At 42.6% G+C, this 27,070-nt stretch overlaps 1 protein-coding gene across 1 annotated transcript; it reads right to left on the bottom strand.

The window, feature by feature from the left end:
- Nucleotides 1-781: 781 nt before the first annotated feature.
- LOC117809681 (nuclear receptor ROR-alpha A-like) lies at nt 782-22,015 on the bottom strand (the record flags this gene model as incomplete). Its single annotated transcript, XM_034679137.1, has 6 exons — nt 21,884-22,015; nt 17,370-17,511; nt 11,017-11,288; nt 10,728-10,926; nt 3,181-3,302; nt 782-914 (listed from the first exon to the last, which is right to left on the bottom strand). Coding segments are annotated over exons 1-6 (1,000 nt in total), but the record flags the coding sequence as incomplete, so codon positions are not given.
- Nucleotides 22,016-27,070: the final 5,055 nt, after the last annotated feature.

Genomic DNA, 27,070 nt, shown 5'->3' with positions numbered 1-27,070 from the left:
CATAGAGTGGTCTAGACCGGCTCTGTTTGTAAAAGTGTCTTGAGATAACATTTGTTGTGATTTGGCGCGATACAAATTAAGATTGATTGCGTTGTTGTTAATGTTTGAACGGGTTGAGTCTGGGGGATGAGTACAATTAACTCAACATTCATGTTTTTGTTCTTCAATGAAAGAATTGATTCTTCAATAAAATATTTAACACTTCTACTTACAAATAAATCAGTTTTAATTGTATTATTTTGGATGGATGTCTGCTGGATATGATACCATCCATCCATTATCTTGACCGCTTATCCCGTTAGGGGTCACGGGGGGCTGGAGGGTCGCCACCCTGGACAGGTCGCCAACCTATCACAGGGCTAACACAGAGAGACAGACAACCATTCATGCACACACTCACACCTACGGGCAACTTAGGGTGATCAATCAACCTGGTGAGGATGTTTTTGGACTGCGGGAGGAAGCCGGAGTACCCGGAGAGAACCCACGCATGCACAGAGAGAACATGCAAACTCCACACAGAAAGGAACCTTCCCTGGGCGGGGGATTCGAACCAGGAACCTTCTAGCTGTGAGGCAACAGCGCTACCCACTGCAACACTCTGCAGCCCTGGATATGAAACCTTTTCATTAAATGACCCTGAATTCCCATGGAAAGTTCCCAATTTGGAATATTTCCAAAATTCCCCAGCTTATCTTCCCATGGAATTTTGACCTGAAATGTTCCCCCACTTTGCAACCCTAGTCTGCACGCAGGACTTTGGACAGGAAATCGAACTCACCGGCTTTCAGCAGCACTATCTGGTCGTTCTGACAGAGGTCCATGAAGCCGTCGATCCGTTTGGCGAACTCCACCACGTACTGGATCGCCTCGGTGATCTTTACCGCGCAGAGCTGCCACATCAACTCCCGAGGCTGTGAAGATCACACGAAGAGAAGCAGAGCTCAGACATGATGGGAAAAGGGAAGGAGGCTAGAAGACAAAGTGATAAATATAGTGGAAGAAGGAGACATGAGGAGGTAAAGAAAGAAGAGGCAAGGAAGGGAGGAAAATATAAATATAACTACCCATTTCCATTCATCCCTTACGTTGGGATGGAGGTTAAACAATGCATCCACTAGAGGGCGCTCAAACGAGCCATAAGCATCCAGAAAACGACTAGAAGACTTTGTCTCTATCTTTTTGCACGTCAGACGTCAAGCATAAATATAGCACCTTTAAAAACAAATGTTTACAATGTTGTACTAAATTGGCTTAAATCCTATTTAAATGACCGGGACTATTTTGTGTCTATAGGTAAATACACATCTGAACGGATGAAAATCGTATGTGGAGTACCTCAGGGATCCATTCTGGGGCCTCTACTATTCAACATCTACATGCTCCCCTTAGGTCAGATAATAAGAAACAACCAAATAAAATACCACAGCTATGCAGATGACACACACATTTACATCACCATATCACCAGGGGATTATAGTCCCATACAAACACTGAGTAAATGCATTGAACAAATCAATGACTGGACGAGAGACAGAACTTTCTTCAGTTAAACAAAGAAAAAACTGAAATGATTGTTTTTGGAGGAAGAAAGGTTAAAGGTTACTGCTCAGCTCCAATCTGCACAGATGAAATGTTCAAACCAAGCCAGAAACCTTGGTGTACTCTTAGACTCAGACCTTCATTTCAGCAGCCACATTAAGACTCCTTAAGACTACACCTTAAGAATATATCAAGGATTAAAGGACTCATGTCTCAGCAGGATGCAGAAAAACTCGTCCATGCATTTATCTTTAGCAGACTAGACTACTGTAACGGGGTCTTTACAGGACTCCCTAAAAAGTCCATCAGACGGCTGCAGCTCATACAGAATGCTGCTGCTCGAGTCCTAACAAGGACCAACAAAGTAGACCACATCACTCCAGTTCTTAGATCCCTACACTGGCTTCCTGTCTGTCAGAGAATAGACTTTAAAATCCTGCTGATGGTTTATAAAGACCTGAATGGTTTAGGCTGATCTGCTACTACTTTATGAACCACCTCGACCTCTGAGGTCATCAGGTACTGGTCTGCTTTGAGTTCCTAGAGTCAGAAGGAAACATGGTGAAGCAGCGTTTAGTCATTATGCTCCACATATCTGGAACACACTCCCTGAAAGCTGCAGGTCTGCTCCAACTCTCACCTCTTTTAAATCAAAGATTAAGACTTTTTTATTTACCTCTGCCTTCCTATCTTAGATTATTTTAACCCACTTTAAATTAAAATTTTAATGTAATTTTTAATATATTTCTAATTTTCCTTTTCTTTTCTGTTTTATCATATTTGTCATTTTAATTGTGTTCTTTTATGCCTGTCTGAATGTCTCCAATGCTTTTAATGTGTTAATGTAAAGCACATTGAGTTGCCCTCGTGTATGAAATGCTCTATACAAATAAAGCTGCCTTGCCTTGCCTTGCCTTACAAAGTGCTTTGACAAACAGAGCATCGAATTTTAACGTTGCAAAGCAGAATACAACGGGAGGTTAAAAAGAATTAACGTCAATTAAAGAGAATGGAGTGGTGTGACAATAGACCAATAAATCATTGTTTAAGAGTTTTTTTAAGGGTTCATGAATAAAATAAATAAATAAAAAATAACAATAAAGAATGGATAAGTAAATAAAAGCATTAAAAGGACAATAAAAGATGACATCACAGGATGAAGTCACATAAAAGCAAGTCTGTAATAATTGGTTTTAAGAAGAGATTTGAAAGATGTCTCTCTTATCTCCTCAGGGAGGACGTTCCAAAGTCGAGGGGTTCTCATGGAGAAAGCACGTTCCCCTTTGGATTTGAGCCTCGACTTTAGAACAACCAAACCAACCTGAGGACCTAAGGCCGCGGATCTTTAGTCTTAATATAATCAAACGGATGAGTTATGATAACAAAATCAAACCCTGTACTGTTTTAGGAATAAAGAAATGAGCCATAGAGGCCAAAACTGCTTCTGTACCACATGCTTCATCCTGCTGCAGAAAAAAGGCATTTTAACACGGAGCCAGCCTCAAGTGGACACTCGAGGGACTGCAGTTTAATGCACTTCTGCGTTGGCTTCAGTTTCGAACACGGGGGTTCGTGCTTCGGACCCCGAACAGGATCAGGGCTTTGATAGAAAGCTACAGATGAAAAAAGGAAACACACCTTGCTCTGGTATCGCTCCACTTCATCCTTCAGGAAGTTCTGCCAGCTCATCTGCTGCAGCTCCTCCCTCAGGTACTGACACGTCTCCAGGTGAGACTTGGAGATGATCTGAGCCAGGTGATCTGCAGAACAACAGGAGACAGTGAGCTGGATTAAAGAACCGGGTATCAGGAAGTCCAAGACATAACTGTGAATCAAGATACAAAAGTCCCTGAATACCAATACTTTAATTTAAAAATGCATCATTATCCAGATCTCTGAACGTCCCCCTTTGCACTGTTTCACTTCAGAGCCACATCCACACACTCCACTCTGCTTTAAATGTTTCTCAAGTCAAACCAACCAGAGTTTCAGACTCTGAACTGTGAGACAAAGTTTGTCTTGCTTTCAAGAGTGCCTCAACGCTTCCTGTACATGCCCAACTGCAGCTCACACGCAGACTAATAATGAAAAGAGCGCCCGGGGGGGTTTGTGGCTCAGCAGATTTGTTCATGTACAGAGTCAGACTGTAGACTCAGAGCTTGTTAGCCTGTGGTTATTATTCCTGCTGCCTGCAGAGTTTGCAGAGACTCACTGCGGCTGTTTGATGGTTGGAGAACTTTCAGTGCCTGTTACTGTCGACATTTGTTAACCAAAAAGTGTAATTCATGTTCTTAAATCAACTCATCCTAAGACAGAGGATTGTTTTAATTTGCTGTTAAAGTGAGCGCAGTGACAGCTCAGTCTCTGCAGACTGCCCTGGACTCCAGGTAAAGGTTCAACCTGACTCCACTTCTATAAGACTTCTCTGCTTGTACAGGTATGCTTGTAAAACATCCATGGCTCCCTCCACGAGTGCCTGAAGATAAGCCTGCAGCACCTGACACCTGAGAGAGAGGTCCTTCAGTCCGTCTGGCTGTGTTTTTAGGCAAGATTGTGAGAGAGCCCACTCCCTTGACCGAAAAGCAACCCCACACATGAATGGTCTCAGGATGCTTCACTGTTGGCAAGACACAGGACTGATGGTAGCGCTCACCTCGTCTTCTCCGAACAAGCCTTCCTCCAGATGCCCCAAACAATGGGAAAGGGGATTCATCAGAGAAAATGACTTTACCCCAGTCCTCAGCAGTCCAGTCCCTGTACCTTCTGCAGAATATCAGTCTGTCCCTGATGTTTTTACTGGAGAGAAGTGGCTTCTTTGCTGCCCTCCTTGACACCAGGCCTTCCTCCAAAAGTCTTGGCCTCACTGTGCGTGCAGATGCACTCACACCTGCCTGCTGCCATTCCTGAGCAAGCTCTGCACTGGTGGTGGCCCGATCCCGCAGCTGTAACACCTTCAGGAGACGGTCCTGGCGCTTGCTGGACTTTCTTGGGCGCCCTGGAGCCTGTTTGGCAACAATTGAACCTCTCTCCTTGAAGTTCTTGATAATTGGATAGACGGATGACTGAGGTGCAATCTTACTCGCTGCTATAAACTTCCCTGTTAGGCCCTTTTTGTGCAATGCAATGATGGCTGCACGTGTTTCCTTGCAGGTAACCATGGCTAACAGATGAGGAACAATGGTGTCATGCACCATCTTCCTTTTAAAGTGTCCAGTCACTCAATCATGACAGATTGATCGCCAGCCTTGTCCTCATCAACACCCACACCTGTGTTAATGTGTGTGACACCTGTGTGTCATTGAAATGATGTTAGCTGGTCCTTTTGTGGCAGGGCTGAAATGCAGTGGAAATGTGTTTTTGGTAATAAAGTTCATTTTCAAGGCAAAGAGGGACTTTGCAATTAATTGCAGTTGAGCTGATCACTCCTCATAACATTCTGGAGTATATGCAAATTGCCATTATAAAAACTGAAACAGCAGACTTTGTGAAAATGAATAGTTGTGTCATTCTCAAAACTTTTGGCCATGACTGTATAAAGACAGAGAAGCTGTGTGTGTGTGTGTGTGTGTGTGTGTGTGTGTGTGTGTGTGTGTGTGTGTGTGTGTGTGTGTGTGTGTGAGAGGCTGACAGGTGATGCGAGTGTAACTGAAAGAGTCATGTTTGACCTCCGATGACCTTTAGAGAGTTTTTGTTTCATGAAATTGCTCGTATATTGTTGTGGTGGACAGACGAGCAGAATCTGGAATAGCTGTTTCAGTTTGACGTGTTTAAACTCGCTCATTTTCTCAAGCAAAGAAGACAAGACAGTCTCTTTAATTAAAATGTATTTTGTTTTGATTTTCTTCTGTATTTTTACAACGAAAAGACGTGCTGTGCGCTCCGACCCTGGTATCATATCATGTTGTACGTGTCATGTCATATCCTATCCTATCGTAACAAGTCTTGTCGTATCCTATCGTGTCTTATCCTGTTGAATCGTATCTTATCTTGTTGCATCCTAACATGTCGTGTCATATCCTATTGTATCGTGTAGTATCCTCTCTTATCGTATCTTATCCTACCGTAGTGTGTCATATCCTATCCTAACGTATCTTATTCTGTCCTATCGTAATGTATCCTTACGTGTCGTATCGTAACCTAACATGTCGTGTCCTATCCTTTCATATTGTGTTGTGTCGCATCGTATCCTAAGGGGTTGTGTCCTATTGTATCATAGTGTCTCTCTTATCGTATCTTATCCTATCGTATCGTGTCGTTTCTCGTGTTATTGTATCCTTACGTGTCATGTCGTATGCTATCGCATCGTATTGTTTTGTTTCCTAGCCTGTCGTATAATAACCTAACATGTTGTGTCGTATCCTATCCAGTGTTTCCCCTAGGTTTACAGCCTTGGGGGGGGGGCAGACTTTGCCACAACTATCTGTCTGTCTGTCTGTCTGTCTGTCTGTCTGTCTATCTATCTATCTATCTATCTATCTATCTATCTATCTATCTATCTATCTATCTATCTATCTATCTGTCTATCTATCTATCTATCTATCTATCTATCTATCTATCTATCTATCTATCTACCAAGTACTAACATCGTCAACATTTCACTCTTTTAACACTTTTGCTTTTGTAATATCTTATGTTAAATAATCTAGTCTGCAAAAAAGTCAAAAGAAAACATTCTTCATGTGACCACTATATCTGATTCTCTTGATTCAAATAAAAATGCCATGAACGCAAAATATAGGTCTGCATTGCACTATTACGACGGTCCCTGAATGCACCTGCAGTAACAGGCGCTCTGGACCTCTGGACAGACAGTCAGCTCACGGCACTCTGTGATGACAAGGAGTTGATCAAACTTACTGAATGTGTCTGATGTTTCACCAAACTGGATTAAATCAAGCTGTAGATGCAGAGCTTTTTGCGGTGAGAGCGGCAAAGACGTCAAATATGAAACAGACGTCCCCCGGTTGTGTTTTTGTCACTAACGCACACAAATCCTCAATGAAGAGGAGACTGGTTCACACAGCACACCTGCTGCAGGTAGAGACCAAGCTAACACTGCGCCCCTCCAATAATAACTCAGTCACAGGAATAAGCCAGTCACAGGAACGCATAGCTTTAATTTCTTAAGATTAGACGCACAGCGGGGAAAATATGAACTCTTAATGTCGGACGGTCCTTCTTAAGTTTTCATCTGAGTTTGTATTATCAGTGATGCACTTAAGCTCGTCATAGTCTCGTTTTCGTCTTGAAAAATCGAGTTATTGATGAACATTTATCGTATCGTTGTGCTGTGATGTGTGTATGTGAGAGCGCACGTGTTTGTGTGTCTGTGTGCGCATGGAGCGGAACGCTGCCATGCGATACAGAGAGCAGAGGAGCATAATGACATCCTGTCATGTAAATACGATCAATAACATCAGGATATTTAGTCTGTTTAATAAAAGAACAAGTGTAAGACCTGATCTATAAGAGAGGTAACCCTGAATTACTTCTGCTGTGATCTGGCGATATGTAGAAAATAAAATTTACTGAACTTCCAAGGGGGGCGGGGGCCGCTGTTGGGGGGGGCGCCCCGCCCCGCCCCCCTTGTTTAATGGTAGGGGAAACACTGCTATCATATCTTATTCTGTCCAATCGTAGTGTATCCTAAGGGGTTGTGTCCTATTGTATCATAGTGTCTCTCTTATCGTATCTTATCCTATCGTATCGGGTCGTTTCTCGTGTTATTGTATCCTAACATCGTATCCTGACGTGTCATGTCGCATCGTATTGTTTCGTATCATAGCTTAACATGTCTTGTCGTATCCTTACGTGTCGTGTTGTGTCGTATCTTATTATCTCCTATAGTATTGTATCCTAACGTGGCATGCCGTATTCAAACATGTCATGTTGCATCCTATTGTATCGAGTCATATCCTATCATGTCGGCTCTGAACATGTCGTGTCGTGACCTTGGACTGCATGAATTCAAGGTGTCTTGTAACCCCATGCAGGCCGCGCGTATAAACATAAAAACTTCAGACTGATATTTCAGTATTTGAAGCAGACTCCCTCCGTCCCCACCTCTCCTGCCACAGGTGGAGCGTCATCCTGTGGGACAGACTGGAGTCTGACAGAAACACTGCATGGAGCTCAGAGGGGATGAATCAGTCAGTTTATGATTCAGGTTAATGTTTTCATGTCTAATGAAGCAACAGCGTGGACATCCTGGATGAATAAAACACACCTTTATCACTGTGAGTCAGTTACACACAGGCTCAGTGTGTGTGTGTGTGATAGAGTCCTCCCTGCACACAGAACAAAACACCTAAACTTGTACTGAGTCATACTTGTGTGTTATGGCACAAAAGAAGCACCAAATGTTTGTGAACAAAGCTCAGATGTGAAATCTTTTCAGAGGAACAAACAGTGACTGTTGTTCTGTGCTGGTGCTAATTGTTCAGGCATGAATGAATTCATAAATACGAATTAGCAACAAAGACCAAAACAGCCCGGTGCAAAAACACAGTGAGCTCATGTCTCCTGGACGGAGGGGTGGAGGGGTGGAGGGGCGAGGGTGGAGGGGTATCACCAGAAATGCTTTGTCAAAGAAAGAAAAAGAAAAACACAGAATTTAGTTTGAAAAATCTCCAAGGAGCAGAAAGAGAAGATTTCCCCCATCGAGTGCCCCGCCACGTCCCACTCGGCCCTAATTAACAGACGGCTAATTACCACACAGAGATTTTAATGAGCTCTGAAGATGAGTTTCCAACCTCCTGCTATTTTAAACAACCTTTCTGTATCTGTTCGCCCCTCACTCCTCCTCCTCCTCCCTCCTCCTCCTCCTCGCTCCCTCACTTTGTTTCTTTGTCTTCTTTGTGGCTCCTCATCTCCTCCAGCTCTATTCCTACTCTCCTCCTCACCACTTTCAAGATATTTCCTCATCTCCTCTGAAAGTCGTTCCCTCCAGCCTTCTACAACCCTCTGCAACATGCTGTAGGAGGCCTTTTGTCTCCTTTAAAGCTCAATGTGTGGCTCCGTGAGTGGGTGCAGATTTTGTAACCATCAAGGCGGATCAGGGAGAATCAGACCTGAACAAGGAGTCCTCAGACAACAACAACAACAACAACAAAGGAAGTTATTTACAAATAACTTCCTTTGTTTCAACAGACTGGGTACGGACTGGGTTCTCTTTTTAAAGGAAACTTAAGACACATCTTTTTAATCAATTCAAGTTTCCTCAGTTCTTTCAGCAACTTCTTTTTATTGATCTATTTTATTTTTATTGTTTTTATTATTATTGTTGCATATTGTGTTCTTAACCTTAGGATTGTGGGGTGGATTTGGGGTCGGGGCTGGGGGTGGGGGTGGGATCTTTTTCTTAATTTATCCTATTTGAATTTGTTTTTATGTACAGCACTTTGTGTCACAATGTCATTGTATGAAAAGAGCTTTAGAAATAAAGTCTGCTTGCTTGCTTGCTTGCTTGCTTGCTTGCTTGCTTGCTTGATTGATTGATTGATTGATTGATTGATTGATTGATTGATTGATTGATTGATTGATTGATTGATTGATTGATTGATTGCTTGCTTGCTTGCTTGCTTGCTTGCCTGCCTGCCTGCCTGCCTGCCTGCCTGCCTGATTGATTGATTGATTGATTGATTGATTGATTGATTGATTGCTTGCTTGCTTGCCTGCCTGCCTGCCTGCCTGCCTGCCTGCCTGCCTGCCTGCTTGCCTGCCTGATTGCTTGCTTGCTTGCCTGCCTGCCTGCCTGCCTGCCTGCCTGCCTGCCTGCCTGCCTGCCTGCTTGCTTGCTTGCTTGCTTGCTTGCTTGCTTGCTTGATTGATTGATTGATTGATTGATTGATTGATTGATTGATTGCTTGCTTGCTTGCTTGCTTGCTTGCCTGCCTGCCTGCCTGCCTGCCTGCCTGATTGATTGATTGATTGATTGATTGATTGATCGATCGCTTGATTGCTTGATTGATTGATTGCTTGATTGCTTGATTGATTGATTGATTGATTGATCGATCGCTTGATTGCTTGATTGATTGATTGATTGCTTGCTTGCTTGCTTGCTTGCTTGATTGATTGATTGATTGATTGATTGATTGATTGATTAATTGATTGATTGATAGATATGGCTGGGAGCGGCCGAGACTACACAGCACCACCAGAGTTCAGCAAACCCACACAGGAATCTGAGATGCTGAGGACCGCTCCGACTGTATGGATCTTTAATCACTCAGTTAAATGTGTGTTTTGGTTAGCTGACAGAGCAGGGCGTCAATACCGCGGTTTCAAATCACATTACAGGTGCAAGACGTCCATTATATTTCATCATGACTTTTCCAAAACAAAAGGTTCTTCTGCGAAACATCAGTTCTCAGTTTGTCTCTACAGAAAGTCACGTGCCAAAAATGTCCTCCAGCTTTCTGAGTTGTGAAATTTGACGGTCTAGATCAGGCATGTCCAAAGTACGGCCAGGGGTCCATTTATTTATGGCCCCAAGCTTCCATCTTAAATTGTGTTATTCATAGCACAGAAATTAATCACATTCTGAATCATCTGTACATTTACAGTTTCTATCAAGCACACAAACAAAACTAAAGTCAATCCAGAAACATCTCAAAAAGCTTCATATGGACTTCCTGTCTAAAGCCAAGCTCTGGGAATTCTGCAAGACAGCAGTAAAGAAGAAACACAAGAACTCTTAAAGCTGACAGGTTTTCAAATTAAAGTCTTCATCATGATGTGAGAATGTTCTTGATGAACAGAAAAGTTCAGAAGACACAAAAGAGGACACAAGACAACCTGATCACACCATCAACTGTATAAATAATGGATGTAGTCTCTGTGACGTCACCCATCTGTTTCTGAAGCGCTGTTTTGAGGCCAATCATCGGCGGCAGCCATATTGGAAATGCTGAACTCAACCTAACTGCTGTTGAGCGGTTGTGACGTAAAGAGGCGGGCTCTGACATCGGATTCATATTTTTAGACCGGAGGTTGCTGCTTGGTCATTTCAAATCAATCCACGAAAGTATTGGGGTGATAATGACAGATGGGAGAGCAGCCTGAGGAGCTACTGATCCACATCACCACCAGCTCACTATACATCATCCAATGCATATCCCTGTAAGTAAAGTAAAACCTCCTAATCTATTGGGACTGAGATGATGTGATGAAGGTTATTCTCTTACCCAGTTCAGCCATAGACACGGTGGGTGATGTGTCCCCGTTGCTGAAGGAGCAGTACGGGAAGAAGCCGTTACCGGATCCATAGTCGCACAGCGGCTCTGGTTTGATGCCGTTAATATCGAGCCCTGACTGGTCAGGGGAGGGCTGGAAGTCCAGGTAGAATCCCCCTCCTCCGTCTCCTCCTCCTCCACCAGAGTCCGCCTGTTTTGGGAAAAGAAGGCTGGTAAATGAAAAGCTAGATTTTTAGGAGGATCCATTCTGCACAAACTCTGGAAAACAAGAACCACAGACCTTGGACGACACAGATCCTCCCTCAGGTGAGTTCTGTTCGATGTAGCCTCCCAGATCATCGGGCAGCTCCGTGAGCCCGGTGGAGGAGAGGCTGTAGTGCGGGGACAGCGGCTCAGCCTCGCCCGGGCTGGGGTGGGACAGGAGGAGGGAGCCCTGCTGCTGCTGCTGCTGCTGCTGCTGCTGCTGCTGCTGCTGCTGCTGGAGACGATGTTTCTGCACCTCAGCGTACAAACTGTCCCGCTGCTTCTTCGACATGCGACCAAACTTTACAGCTGAGTGACGGGAAGAAGGGAAGAGGAGGAGATTCATGTATTTAAATATATCCTGTACTGTTTATCAGAGTTCATCATAAAGCAGTGAAGATGCAGACGGGTTAAGAGGAGACGGGCAGATTCAACTGAACTGTCACCACGCAGTAAGGCACGCCATCGGTCCCGTTTCCAGCCATGATGTACACTTGAGGTCAAAATGATTAGCCCCCCAGGAATTCTGGAACATGTTCCTTAAATTCTGCCCAATGTTTGAATCATTGATAAAACTTGATATAAGTCAAACATTCACCAGTGTGCTTTAGTGGCTTTGGGACATTTTGGAATGTAAAATGCATTTTTAGGATAACTTTATATCAAATATAGTGAAAACTGGGGTGGTCGAAATTATTAGCCCCCCTGTGAATTTTTACTTTTAAAACACACCTGAGCAGTCAGTTTGTTTCCTAACAACACCTGAGCATCCAATCAGCATTGAGATTTACTTAAGGGACTCCAAACAGGGCACTTGAACACGTTATTGAGAGGGACTACTCTTACTAACCATGCCTAAGACAATGGAAATCAGTCCTGAGCTCAGAAAGAAGATAATTGAGGCTCATAATAAGAGGGAAGGCTATACTGTCATGTCCAGGTGTTTTACAGTGTCTACAACAGCTGTATGTTGCATCATTGCAAAGTACAAGGAGACAAACTCTGTTAGAAACAAACCTAGGCGAGGTAGAAAACACAAGATTTCAAGAACTCTGGAGAGGAAAGTAGTCAAAGATGTCAGCAAGAAACCCCGGACATCTAACAAGGTGATTGTTTCTGACCTGACCTCCTCTGGAGTTGATGTTTGAAGGAGCACAGTTGTGAGGGATCTTCATCGTAGTGGGCTTCAGGACCATCGTCCCAGAAGAACCCCTTTACTCAAAGAGCGGCACATCAGAGCCAGACTGAGGTTTACCCGAGAACATTTGAAAGGTAAAGATGAGTTTTTGAAGTCCATCCTTTGGTCTGATGGAACTTTTTGGGAACATGGATGTTGTTCATGTTTGGCCAAGAAAGGGAGAGTCCTTAAACCCTTAGAACACGGTCCTCAGAATTAAACATGGTGGAGGGAGCATCGTACTGTGGGGCTGTTTTGCAGCCTCAGGCACAGGGAGCCATGTTTGGGTGCATGGCATCATGAAAAAAGAAAGTTATGTTGACATTTTGAGGGATAATGTGAAGAACTCTGCTCTTAGTCTAGGCTTTGGTCGGCGCTGGGTCTTCCAACAAGACAATGATCCAAAGCTTACGTCATAATTGGTCCAACAGTTCTTAAAGGACACCAAAACCAAGGTCCTGGAGTGGCCCGTACAGCGTACAGAGCCCAGATCTAAATCATGCTTTTATATCCTCACGACTCGACTTCTGTAATAGCCTCCTGTATGGTCTTCCCTCCTCCCATCTACAAAAACTACAATACGTACAGAACTCTGCTGCCCGGCTACTCACCCACTCCCGCTCCAGAGACCACATCACCCCTGTCCTTCAACAGCTCCACTGGCTCCCCGTAAAACAGCGCATCCATTTCAAGATCCTGCTCACCACGTACAAATCCCTCAATAACCTGGCCCCCCCATACCTCCCTGACCTTCTCCGGTACTACCACCCCTCCCGCCGTCTCCGATCCTCTGACTCCAACCTCCTCACTCCCATCACTAAATCCAAGCACCGTACCTTGGGGGACCGGGCCTTTGCCATAGCCGCCCCCACCCTCTGGAACTCTCTCCCCCCACACATCCGTGCTTCTGACTCACTCCTTTCATTTAAGAAACAGTTAAAAACTTACCTTTTCAAACAGGCATTCCCCACACATTCATTTTTCCACCTCTTCCCTTGTCGTCTGCTTGTCTTGTATGTCTTTATTTGTATTTATTTATTTATTTGTAAAGCGTCTTTGAGTTATTTAAAAGCGCTATATAAAACTTAGGTATTAAATCCTGTTGAGAATCTGTGGTGGGTGCTCAAAGTGTAAATCAAAACAATCTGATTAAAATTAGAACCTCGAATGCAGCTGAACAGAATAATATCAAAATTAAATGTGGTTTACTGAATGTTAGATCACTGTCTGCTAAAGCTGTTTTAATAAACGAGATTATATCAGATAATCTCTTTGATATATTCTCACTAACTGAAACCTGGCTGGGTGAGAATGAATACCTTAGTTTAAATGAAGCCACTCCTCCTAGTCACCTTAATGCTCAAAACCCTCGAGTAACTGGCCGAGGTGGTGGAGTGGCAGCTATTTTCAATTCTAGTTTTCAGATTAACCCTAGACCCAGACTGGGCTGTTGCTCCTTTGAAGGCCTAGTTCTCAGCTTTCCCAATCCAGTTTCTAAAACAGTGCCACCAATCTTATTCGTTATAATTTACCGCCCTCCTGGCCCGTACTCTGAATTTTTAACTGAATTTTCAGAGTTTTATCTAATTTAGTCCTCAGCTCAGATCAAATAGTCATAGTAGGTGACTTTAATATTCATGTAGACGTTGATAATGACAGCCTTAGCATTGCGTTTATGTCCCTGCTGGACTCAATTGGCTTCTCACAGGTTGTTAACAAACCTACTCACCATTTCAATCACACCCTCGATCTTGTTCTGGCCTATGGTCTTGAAATTGAGGACTTATTAGTCTTCCCACAAAATCCGCTTTTATCAGATCACTGTTTAGTAACGTTTGATTTCCTCCTAGTAGGTTCTACTCAAGGTAATAAAAACGTAATAACCAGGAATTTGTCTGATAGTGCCGTAGCTAAGTTCAAAGAGGCTATCCCTGCTGCGTTAAACTCAGTATTTAGTCCAACCTTAGCTCAAAGCTTGTATACTAGCTCCAGTTCCTCTCAGCTACATCAGTTTGTAGATGATACTACAGGTTCTCTGCAGGTTACCCTAGACCTAATCGCTCCTCTTAAACAGAAGACTATTAGACGACAGAGGCTAGCTCCGTGGTATAATGCTCAAACCCGTGAACTAAAACAAAACTCTAGAAAACTAGAAAGATTATGGCGCTCCAATAAAACAACTGAAACCTGCTCACTCTGGAAGGATAGTCTTAATAAATATAGGAAGGCCCTGCAGCATGCTCGAGCTGCCTATTACTCCTCTCTAATAGAAGAGAATAAAAACAACCCTAGGTTCCTCTTCAGCACTGTAGCCAGGCTGACAGACAGTCATAGCTCCACTGAGCCATGTATTCCTTTAGCCCTCAGCAGCGATGACTTTATGAGCTTCTTTAATGATAAATCTTAAAGATTAGAGATCAAATTAGTAACCTCTTACCTTTAACTAGTGTAGGACCCTTTACCAACAGCGGGATCATTGAAACGGCGTTAAAGCCAGATGTATACCTAGACTGTTTTTCACCCATTGACCTTCCTGAACTGGTTTCAACAGTTTCTTCAGCTAAACCATCGACCTGTCTTTTAGACCCAATCCCAACTAAGCTGCTAAAAGAAGTAATTCCACTAGTTAGCAGTTCTTTACTAAGTATGATTAATATGTCTTTACTGACAGGCTATGTACCTCAATCATTTAAAGTAGCTGTAATTAAACCTCTCCTTAAAAAGCCCACTCTTGATTCAGGCTCCTTATCTAACTATAGGCCGATATCTAACCTCCCCTTTATCTCTAAAATCCTGGAGAAAGTGGTGTCAGTTCAGCTCTGGGACTTTCTTAAGAGCAACAGTTTGTTTGAGGACTTTCAGTCGGGGTTTAGAGCCCACCATAGCACAGAGACTGCACTGTTAAAAGTAACCAATGATCTACTAATGGCCTCAGACAGTGGTCTTCTTTCCGTACTTGTTTTATTAGATCTTAGTGCTGCATTCGATACGATTGACCATCAAATCCTGTTACAGAGATTAGAGCAACTAATTGGCATTACAGGGACTGCGTTAGCTTGGTTTAAATCGTACTTAACAGATCGATCTCAATTTGTTCACGTAAATGAAAAGTCCTCAGTGCAGACCAGGGTTAGTCAGGGAGTTCCACAAGGATCAGTGCTAGGACCAATTCTTTTCACCTTATATATGCTTCCTCTAGGTAACATCATGAGGAAGCACTCTATTAATTTTCATTGTTATGCTGATGACACTCAGCTCTATTTATCAGTGAAGCCAGAAGAAACCAATCAGTTATCTAAATTAGAAGCTTGTCTTTAAGACATAAAGACCTGGATGACCAGAAATTTCTTACTGCTAAACTCAGGAAAAACTGAAGTGATTGTTATTGGCCCCAAACACCTCAGAGAGACTTTTTCTAATAATATAAGTACCTTAGACGGCATTAGTCTGGCATCCAGCACCTCGGCTAGGAATCTAGGAGTCCTATTTGATCAAGATTTATCCTTCAAGTCCCAAATTCAGCAAATCTCAAGGTCAGCCTATTTTCACTTGCGCAATATTTCTAAAATTAGAAACTTCCTATCTCAGAGCGACGCAGAAAAACTAGTCCATGCATTTGTTACCTCCAGGTTAGATTACTGTAACTCCCTCTTATCAGGCTGCCCCAATAAGTCTCTAAAGATTCTTCAGCTAGTTCAAAACGCTGCAGCTCGAGTATTGACTAAAACTAGGAAGAGAGAGCACATTTCTCCAGTGTTAGCTTCTCTACACTGACTCCCAATAAAATGTAGAATAGAATTTAAAATCCTTCTTTTAACCTACAAAGCTCTTAAAAATCAGACACCCTCGTATCTTAAAGAGCTCATAGTGCCCTATAACCCCTCTAGAACTCTACGCTCCCAACATGCAGGCTTGCTAGTTGTACCTAAAATCTCTAAAAGTAGTATGGGAGGTAGAACCTTCAGTTATCAGGCCCCTCTCCTTTGGAATCATCTACCAGTCAGGGTCCGGGAGGCAGACACCCTCTCCACTTTTAAGAGTAGACTTAAAACTTTCCTTTTTGATAAAGCTTATAGTTAGAGCTGGATCAGGCTTGGACCAGCTTTTGTCATGCTGCTATAGGCCTAGACTGCCGGGGGAACTGGCACACTGACACACTGGGATCCTAGCTCACCTTCTTCCCCCCAACCCCTTCATCACTTACTTTAACTCTGCCTGTCCCATTAAAGTTACTAACCATAGACCTTTCTGGAGTCCCTGAGCTCCATTGTCTCGTAGATTCCTCTGAGCTGCCGTTGACGTCCTCCTGCTGCGGACGATCTGGACTCCAGCTGATACGGACGTGCTGGACTCCAGCGGCAACAGCTTCTACGACTCGTCTCATCACTATCACCTCTCTCTCTTACTCCCCTCTATCTGTCTTTCCAGACCCAACTCAGTCGAGGCATGATGGCTGTCTAACATGAGTCTGGTTCTGCCTGAGGTTTCTGCCTGTTAAAAGGAAGTTTTTCCTCACCACTGTAACTAGCTAAATACTGCGATGTGCAATGCTCATGATGGATTAAGGTGGGGTCAGACTGAGTCTTACCCTGTCTTGGTGTTGGGTCTCTGTTCATAATTTGACATAGTGTGGTCTAGACCTCCTATGTTTGTAAAAGCGTCTTGAGATAACGTTTGTTGTGATTTGGCGCTATACAAATAAAGATTGATTGATTGATTGATTGATTGAATGTCCATGCTCAGAAACCATGTATTTTGGACCAGCTGGAACAATTTGCATTGGAAGAATGGGCCAAAATCCCTCCAGAGACATGTGCTGACCTTGTAAAGAACTACTCTAAGAGGTTGTTGTCCGGTGTGGCTCAGAACGGGCGCACTATTGACTACTTAGGGCCAGGGGGGTAATCATTTTGGACATGCCATTTTTACCTTTTCTTGTTTCAATTCATTGCATCAATAAAATATCCAAATCAAACATAGTGAAGATTTTGATTAAGGTATTTTGGAAACAAATAAACTATAAACACTTGTTTTTAATGATAATTGTCATGGAGAAATATGGTTTCATCTGGTTTCACAAGGGGGCTAATCATTTTGGCCTCAACTGTAAAACATGATATTATAACAATACAGAGTGGTTTATATAAAGTGGATCTCTGTTGGTGTGTGTGTGTGTGTGTGTGTGTGTGTGTGTGTGTGTGTGTGTTTCTCACCGTCTCGGGACATGCCCACAGTCAGACATTTCTGCAGGCGGCAGTGTTGGCAGCGGTTGCGGCTCGTTCGGTCGATCAGACAGTTTTTCTGGCGAGGACAGGAGTAGGCGGCGTTACTCTGCTGACTCCGCCTGAAGAAACCCTGACAGAGGAGGAGGAGGGAAAGTGAGATCTTATTTTAAAGGTTTTACATGGTGGTGTGTTCAGACGGCGAAAACCACGGTCAGGCCGACTCCTTTCTTCGCCACACTTAAAAGTCTGGGATACGTTCCTCCGCCTCCTTCCTGCACAGATCCCCCCGTACGCACGATCCATACGTCTCTCTCTCTCCCTCTGTGTGTTTGTGTTCTGATAAATCTCCATCCTCTGCTCGTTGGCTGCGAGATGAGCCTCCAGCTGCAGACGACAGCTGCTGCAGTTTAACACACAGACTTGTTTTGGGAACCGATCTAACCAGCAGAACGTGTTCTGTGCCAAACGGTTGAGACTGATGGTCCAAAGTGAGTGTCAGATATTTCCTCTGCTGCCGTTTAGGAGACTCAGGCAGGCTGAGACAGAGAGGAAGACACTGAGCAGCTGTTCTTGTAAGAAAGAGAGAGCAGCTTTGGATGATGTGAGGGAGACTGATTGTATCCATACTAGGAAATAACACATTGGATTTAAAGGTGACATATCATGCAGAATGGACTTTTTAATGGTTCTCTACCTGAAATCTGTGTCCCTGTCTACAAACCCCCTGAAAAGTCAAAGACTCCATTCTGCCCCTGTTCTGATTTCTCCACCTTTCTGTAAATGTGTGCTGAAACCAGCCGTTTCAGTTTTCAGTGTTTTTCATACGTCACAACGCCATCCGGTCTGTAACAGGAAGTCAGAGCTCGGAGCTTGTTCAGCCCATAGACTGTATAAAATACAACTCAACCCCTCCTCCGTTTTTCATTCCCTGCACACATGTGTGCTAACAAGGAGCTTAGGAGGGAGGCATGCTAGTTGTAGGCTGTCTTAATAAACACAAAGGTCGCTTTGACTCCCCACGTCTGCAGATTTGAAGATCTAGTGGATGATTTTTATTTATCATGGATAAGTGCTAGCGCTAGTTAGCATAGCTACATAGCTACATGTCGTAGCTGTAGCTGTGTACCAAGACACACGTCGACATACTGACAAATAAAACAACAAGAAACACTAAATCTGTGACCAATCCTTCAGAAAGGTCCCGCTGCCTTTCTGGCAGAGGTCGGTTTGACTCCCCACGTCTGCAGATTTGAAGATCTAGTGGATGATTTTTATTTATCATGGATAAGTGTTAGCGCTAGTTAGCATAGCCACATAGCTACATGTATGTAGCTGTGTACCAAGACACACGTCGACATGCTGACAAATAAAACAACAAGAAACACTAAATCTGTGACCAATGGTTCAGAAAGGTCCTGCTGCAGGCGCCTCTCCGTCAGGATCAGATTCTGGATCAGATTCAGAGGGTTGAAGTAACGCGGGTCTGTGAGCAGCCGTGTATATTCAGCCAACATGGAAACATTAGATCAACGTGCTGGACAGCTGAGGCCACACCCACTTCCTGAGGGGGCGTGGTCAGAGAGAAAACAGACTGTTCTGAGGAGGGCTGAAGAAGAGGGTTTTTCAGGCAGACCAAAATCTGATTTCAAAGTGTTTTTTTGAGCATAAACTTTAAAGACATGTTTTGGGGACCTCTTAGACCAATATATGTTGATGAAAAAAGCGTGATATGTCACCTTTAAGCACGGCAGACTTTATATGGATGTGGTTTTTTTTACACTTTTAATGATAAAGACGTTAAACGTTACTCAATTCAGGCTTCCTGTCTGTGACGTCATCGCCACACGCCAGCAGACAACAAAACATAGCATGGCAGACGGCAGAGGAGAAGCCGGCGAGCCAGAAATGATCAAGCCACCATTGCGGTCCAGGTTGTCAAATTAATGTTTTTATTATGATGTGAAAATGTTCTTGATGAACACTAAAAGTTCAGAAGACCCAAAACATAATCAAAATTATGAAATGGCAAAATTTAGTGCATAAAAAATGTTCAGAGTGCAGGAAAATAATGATTTAGTTCTTAAAATGTTGTCTGCTGATCAGAAAAGTCTTAATGGGGACATATCACGCTTTTTTTCATCAACATATATTGGTCTAAGAGGTCCCCAAAACATGTCTTTAAAGTTTATGCTCAAAAAAACACTTTGAAATCAGATTTTGGTCTGCCTGAAAAGTCCTCTTCTTCAGTCCTCCTCAGAACAGTCTGTTTTCTCTCTGACCACGCCCCCTCAGGAAGTGGATGTGCCTCGGCTCTCCAGCACGTTGATCTAATGTTTACATGTTGGCTGAATATACACGGCTGCTCACAGACCCGCGTTACTTCAACCCTCTGAATCTGATCCTGACGGAGAGGCGCCTGCAGCAGGACCTTTCTGAACCATTGGTCACAGATTTAGTGTTTCTTGTTGTTTTATTTGTCAGCATGTCGACGTGTGTCTTGGTACACAGCTACCAACATGTAGCTATGTGGCTATGCTAACTAGCGCTAGCACTTATCCATGACAAATAAAAATAATCCACTAGATCTTCAAATCTGCAGACGTGGGGAGTAAAACCGACCTCTGCCAGAAAGGCAGCAGGACCTTTTATGAAGGATTGGTCACAGATTTAGTGTTTCTTGTTGTTTTATTTGTCAGTATGTCGACGTGTGTCTTGGTACACAGCTACAGCTACAGCTACAGCTACAGCTATGAACATATAGCTATGTGGCTATGCTAATTAGCGCTAGCACTTATCCATGACAAATAAAAATCCTCCACTAGATCTTCAAATCTGCAGACGTGGGGAGTCAAAGCGACCTTTGTGTTTATTAAGACAGCCTACAACTAGCATGCCTCCCTCCTAAGCTCCTTGTTAGCACACATGTGTGCAGGGAATGAAAAACGGAGGAGGGGTTGAGTTGTATTTTATACAGTCTATGGGCTGAACAAGCTCCGAGCTCTGACTCCGTGACAGACCGGATATTGTTGTGACGTAACAAAAACACTGAAGTCTGAAACAGCTCGTTTCACACACATTTACAGAAAGGTGGAGAAATCAGAACAGGGGCAGAATGGATTCTTTTCATTCTCGGGGGGTTTGTAGACAGGGACACAGATTTCAGGGAGAGAACCATTAAAAAGTCAATTTTGCATGATATGTCACCTTTAAAAACAACATGAAAAAGAAGTGGGATGAAATCCAGATCGTGATCCTGCCACAGAAAAATAATGAGACAATATTTTTCCCACATTGCCCGAACATTTTCCTCCAGAAGAAGATAAAGTTTTCAAATGTTTACATGGCTTGTGGAGAACTGAGGACTACCTAGTTACTGATTTATTGAGAACAAAAAATGTAAATAATTGTTATATTGTTATATTTCATATATAACTTTTATGATTCCAAAGTCTCAGTAGGAGCCACTGGCCCTGAGGTATTCTGACAACATCAAATGTGGCCCTCTTTGAAAAAAGTTTGGACACCCCTGCTTTAAGCCTTTAATTCTACAAGTTGGCAGTAGATGCATGTGTTGATTGATCGGCTGAGCATGTAAAATAAACCCTTATTGATGTCGTTGCACGAAGATTGGACTTCATTAATTCATCCTGATGAGGAGGACGCGTCAGCTGAGTCCAGGTAAAGCGGCCCCTCAGTGGTTTATAGGTGTTTTGTTTCGTTTGGCGAAAGCAAGCCTCTACATCTATAATACACATTTTATAGTTCCTCCATATTTGGAGTCGTAGAGCTGTAAAGGTGGCTCTGTCTCTGGGATCTGAACGTGAAAACAAGCAGCAGAAAAGGTGAATCATTATCTGAGAGTCTCATTGCACACATCCTCGCCTCTGCAGTCGCTATGACACAACGCTTCCTGCTCAGACTGATCAAATCGGCAGCAGCTGTTCGTTTACGAGGTGTTAATTTGCCCGTTGTGCCTTTAAATGTTGAGCTGTGTTCAGACTGAGAGAGCGAGAACATCTGCGTCGCGTTACTCGCCCAACAACCGCAGGATCGTTCGTGCTTACGTGTTTACTGCATTCAAATATTTTCCTCTCCAGCATCATCGGGCAACCGAGCGCTGTACTGTCTGAGTCTCTAACATCATGTGAGAGAGCGCACCGCTCGGTCACCCTCACGGCCTCCTGCAGAAACCGTGTGTGTGTGTGGACATTTTGGACGGACCTGAAACAAACAGATCTGAAGCATGCAAAAATAAAAAGTCTGAATGCCGTTGGAAGGAGATGAAAACATCTTCTCAAAGCTTGTTTCTGTTTGAGCCTCGATTAATAATTAAGAAGTCAAACCCAGGGCGTCTGGAGAGTCTCAAAGCTGATCGGTTTTGGCAAAACATTCATGCAAATTTCTCTCCAGTTAGAATCCTCTCACATGTATGTTGGATACCACATGTATTTTTGGATGTCTTCAAGTATTCTTCACTCACAAACTGGTGCAGTAAGGCTTACCTTGCAGCCCTCGCAGGTGATCACTCCATAGTGGATCCCCGAGGATTTATCTCCACAGATCTTACAGGGAATGATTTCAATCTGAGCTGCAGACAGAGAGAGAGAGAGAGAGGGAAAACAAGTCCGGATCATTAGAAACATCAAATATCAGTCATCAGGAGTAATGTTGGATTCATTAGAAAGGCAGATTTATTCTTGGGTTTGTTGTGATTCTGCTGCAGAAAGAAATACTTCAAACCCTGCACTGCACATGTTTTCACTCCACCAATCAAAGCAAGACACAAAGTCTGAAAAATGAAGCGGACTGGGGCGCTGGTGGCCTAGCGGTCTAAGCGCCCCACGTACAGAGGCTACAGTCCTCGTTGCAGGGGTCGACCATTTCCTGCATGTCTTCCCCCGCTATCTACTCCCCACATTTCCTGTCTCTCTTCAGCTGTCCTGTAAAATGAAAGCCAAAAAATATATAACTTTAAAAATGATGGGGACAAACATGATCCGCCTGCAGAAGCAGAACCGTCAAAGTAAGACCGAGGGGTCACACGTAGACTCCAACAGGACACGTCCTCACTCAGGCAAATTTAAACACAGCTGAGGACGGTTTGACCAAAAGGAAACCGACACAGAGATGCAAAACAACTGGTGGAACAAAACAGAGTCTGCAGGCCAATGCTCTTATTCTGTTACTATGAGCTCCAAAAACTAACCTCCAAACTCAGAGAGCCACACACAGATTCAGGCTCCCTGCACCGGGCTGCAGACACTGGCATGTCTTTGTTTATAAGGGGATTCTTAACTTTTATTCATTTAAAAAATACTGGAAGCTTCAGTCTCCTCTCTGTCTCCTGCAGAAACCTGCTGCAGGAGAGCCTGGGTTTGAGGGAGCGTGTCTCTTTGAAGGTTTTTAAAAGCAGACTGAAGGCGTTGGAGGAAGATGCATCAGCTTGTAGATCAGGGCCGGCTCTTCCAATAGGCAATATAGGCAAATGCTAAGGGCGCCGTGGCCTCTAGGGGGCGCCACAAAAGAGGGAAAAAATACCTTAAATATAATTGTATTAAAACTAGTTATTACTATTAACTCTTCAAATGGAAAAGCTCACATTGATTCAAATGTAAAGCAATGGGGCGGCCCCATGATGTGACCCCAGAAAACATGTCAAAACGACCGAAACTGTCCGGAGCACAGGGGAGAAAAAAAAGAAAAGAAGAGCAGGAAAAACGTGAGAAAGAAAGAGGTTAAGTAAAGATACAGTCATAACATGAAGCAAGCATCAGTGGGAGAAAAGCTAGGAAAGTACAGCTGTAGCAGGAGAGGGGAGGCTGAGTAGGTAGTGGATGCAGTAATTAAAATCCACCACTAGAGGTCTCTAAAATGCCTGTTTTGTACATAGTTTTGTAAATAGTTGTGGAAAGGTTTTTTATATAGCTTTTGTATATATTTTATTTAGTTTTTGTATATAGTTATTGCAGAGTGTAAATGTAGCCTATGCATATAGTTTTTGTGAGCAAACTGTGTGGTTATTTAAATTGTTTGATGTTGATTGTTTTATTTGTAATTTATTACTATCATTATTGTTATTATTATTAGGCAAGGCAAGGCAAGGCAGCTTTATTTGTATAGTGCATTTCATACACGAGGGCAACTCAATGTGCTTTACATTAAAACATTAAAAGCATTGGAGACATTCAGACAAGCATAAAAGAACATAATTAAAATGACAAATATGATAAAACAGAAAAGAAATATATTAGAAATATATTAAAAATTACATTAAAATTTTAATTTAAAGTGAGTTAAAATAATCTAAGATAGGAAGGCAGAGGGAAATAAAAAGGTCTTAATCTTTGATTTAAAAGAGGTGAGAGTTGGAGCAGACCTACAGCTTTCAGGGAGTGTGTTCCAGATATGTGGAGCATAATGACTAAACACTGCTTCACCATGTTTCGTTCTGACTCTAGGGACTGAAAGCAGACCAGTACCTGATGACCTCAGAGGTCGAGGTGGTTCATAAAGTAGTAGCAGATCAGCCTAAACCATTCAGGTCTTTATAAACCATCAGCAGGATTTTAAAGTCTATTCTCTGACAGACAGGAAGCCAGTGTAGGGATCTAAGAACTGGACTGATGTGGTCTACTTTTTTGGTCCTTGTTAGGACTCGAGCAGCAGCATTCTGTATGAGCTGCAGCCGTCTGATGGACTTTTTAGGGAGTCCTGTAAAGACCCCGTTACAGTAGTCTAGTCTGCTAAAGATAAATACATGGACCAGTTTTTCTGCATCCTGCTGAGACATGAGTCCTTTAATCCTTGATATATTCTGAAAGTGATAGTAGGCGGACTTTGTGATGGTCTTAATGTGGCTGCTGAAATGAAGGTCTGAGTCTAAGACTACACCAAGGTTTCTGGCTTGGTTTGAACATTTCATCATTGCAGATTGGAGCTGAGCAGTAACCTTTAACCTTTCTTCCTCCAAAAACAATCATTTCAGTTTTTTCTTTGTTGAACTGAAGAAAGTTCTGTCTCGTCCAGTCATTGATTTGTTCAATGCATTTACTCAGTGTTTGTATGGGACTATAATCCCCTGGTGATATGGTGATGTAAATGTGTGTGTCATCTGCATAGCTATGGTATTTTATTTGGTTGTTTCTTATTATCTGACTTAAGGGGAGCATGTAGATGTTGAATAGCAGAGGCCCCAGAATGGATCCCTGAGGTACTCCACATACGATTTTCATCCGCTCAGATGTGTATTTACCTATAGACATTATTGTTATTATTGTTATTATTCACTTATTTACAAGTTTTTATTGTGTAGTTAGGATATTTATATTTTATTTCATATTTTTTTGTATTTAAGTATGTAAATTCTGTGACATGTTACCTTACAAATTAAAGACATTGATAAAAGCAATGCTATTCGATTTCTTTTGTAAGTGCATGTTAATCGCCGATGGAGGGGGGGCGCCATTTAAAATCCCGCCTAGGGCACCACATTGGGTAGAGCCGGCTCTGTTGTAGATTGACTTGATTTGACTGATGACTTTTGTTCTTCATGATATGTTGTTAGAATTCTGTGTTTGTCTGTAACTTTGCTGGAACAAGCTGCTGCTGATCTCGTCCAGGACACACGTGTAAAAGAGATTCTTAATCTCAGTGTGGTTTTCCTGGTTAAATAAATAAAAGGAAATAAAATAGACACAGCGGACCTTCGTTAGCGCCTCTGCACAGTTGGAAGTCAGACATTCACTTGAATCACAGCTGTTTGAACCTTTAGAGGTTAACTTTCCACACTGCAAAGTTTGTAATCAACTCAGAGATTTTAAATCGATAGTTCTGTGATCAGTAGCGATCTTGTAAGACGGCTTACATCAAGGTGCTACGATGATGTTTATGTTTAAGTTTATTTATTTGCACAATTAAAAGGAAAACACACGAAAAAGAGCAAAGATAAATAATATAGTGTAAAGGAAGAGGCAGAAAACTCAGAGAGCTTTATATCAAAAATCAATTAGAAGATAACCTAAATTGACACATAAGGACAATAGTTGATACTAAAAATGAAATTTAACAATTAATATAATTACAGTTATTACACCAACAGAATTCAAAAGTACAAAATATGAATATGTTGTGTATGGACACATGTAGGGGTGACCCCAAATAGTGGAATATTGGACGATTGGTTCTAACGAGTCTTAGTCGACTGCCAATCTCATAGTTGAATATTTGCATATGAAACGTGGATCATTCCATTCAAACCATGGGGGTGCTCAATGTCTAATGTTACATTATTTTCCTGTTTCCTGTAAAAATAGTGTCTCATATCCTATTTTAATATAAATATAGACTTATTGAATGTAATTTTGAGAACAGCTCTTGAAGTGTTAAATCTCCTTAAAGTGGTAATTAAATCTCCCCTGGTAATTAAAGGTGGACTCTCCCATTTAGCAGGACCTGTGGAGCAGACGTACCTCAGCTGGTCTTTAAATCTTTCTACGTTCATGGCAGCTCAAAATGTCAGGAAATAAAACTTCAGTTGATCCTAAAAAACTAGTGATGAAGATGAGGAGCAGCTTCATGAAGAGGGCTGTGAGATCAAGGATTACCGGACCACACAAAAACTGTACGGGGCCAAAAGAACCAGGAGGGATACCCCAAAGCTGTCTGAAGCCTCAGAAACAATCCACAGCATCCCATCCACCTCCACACCATCAGAGAGGATATTCTCAAAGACAGGATTTACAGTCAACAGAGACAGGAGCGCACTTCTGCCCGTACACACGATGGTTTTCCTCACGTACAGTTTGAAAAGACTCAAGCGGACAAAGACGAGATGAAAGACTGTTTGAAAAGGTTCTGTTAAGAGATTTAAAAACCCTTTAGCTGGTTCAGGTTTGAGTTGGACAGACTACCCTCTGCAGTGCTGCTCTCTGCTGTGTGAACACTGTTTAAATATCTCCTGATTCCTTTCTCTATAGTGGAGCGTTGTTCCATGTTTAACTGATGGTGGCCTTATTTGAGTTTTCTCTCCTTCATCACCTCGTTGTTTTTGTAATATAGATTTAAAAAATCTAAGTTTTATACTTATAATATTCTGTTGTCCCTTTTACTTTAAGCTATGAGTCTCTTAATTGTAAAGGGTTATGTGTAATATTGTCATGAGGTCACCATCATGCAGACTTTGGGTCAATAAGGAAAAAACAACAAACATTCCACTATTCATCCACTACGGGCAAAATCTGATGGATCAGATTCCACTAAGCAAATCCTTAGTCAGGGTCACCCCTAGACACCTGTTTATGAATATGAGGTTGAGCATGATGAGTATTGAGAATTGACTTCAACAAGTAACACATTTAAGAGGAGGAAGAAATAGAGTTTGACAAGTTGAATAAGACCTGTGAATTTAATTTGAAGTAAGACTTGAAGTGATCAGGGATATTCCCTTCACGTTGTATTTTTATACAAAAAAACACATACATTAAATCTCTGAAAGTCTGCCACTCCTCTTTAGTGTGTGTGATGTTAAAATTCTCTTTTAAAAACTTTTCAGTTCAGATTTTTAAACTCTGGTGAGAGCGCTGAGATTCAAGAGGAGATCCAACTTCCAACTGCGCATGCACGACTGCTCCGTGCACGACTGCTCCATGCACGACTGCTCCATGCACGACTGTTCCATGCACGACTGCTCC

Source organism: Notolabrus celidotus, unplaced genomic scaffold (genome assembly GCF_009762535.1).
Source record: "Notolabrus celidotus isolate fNotCel1 unplaced genomic scaffold, fNotCel1.pri scaffold_339_arrow_ctg1, whole genome shotgun sequence".
NCBI classification, from domain to species: domain Eukaryota; kingdom Metazoa; phylum Chordata; class Actinopteri; order Labriformes; family Labridae; genus Notolabrus; species Notolabrus celidotus.
This window is presented reverse-complemented; position numbering and strand designations above follow the sequence as displayed.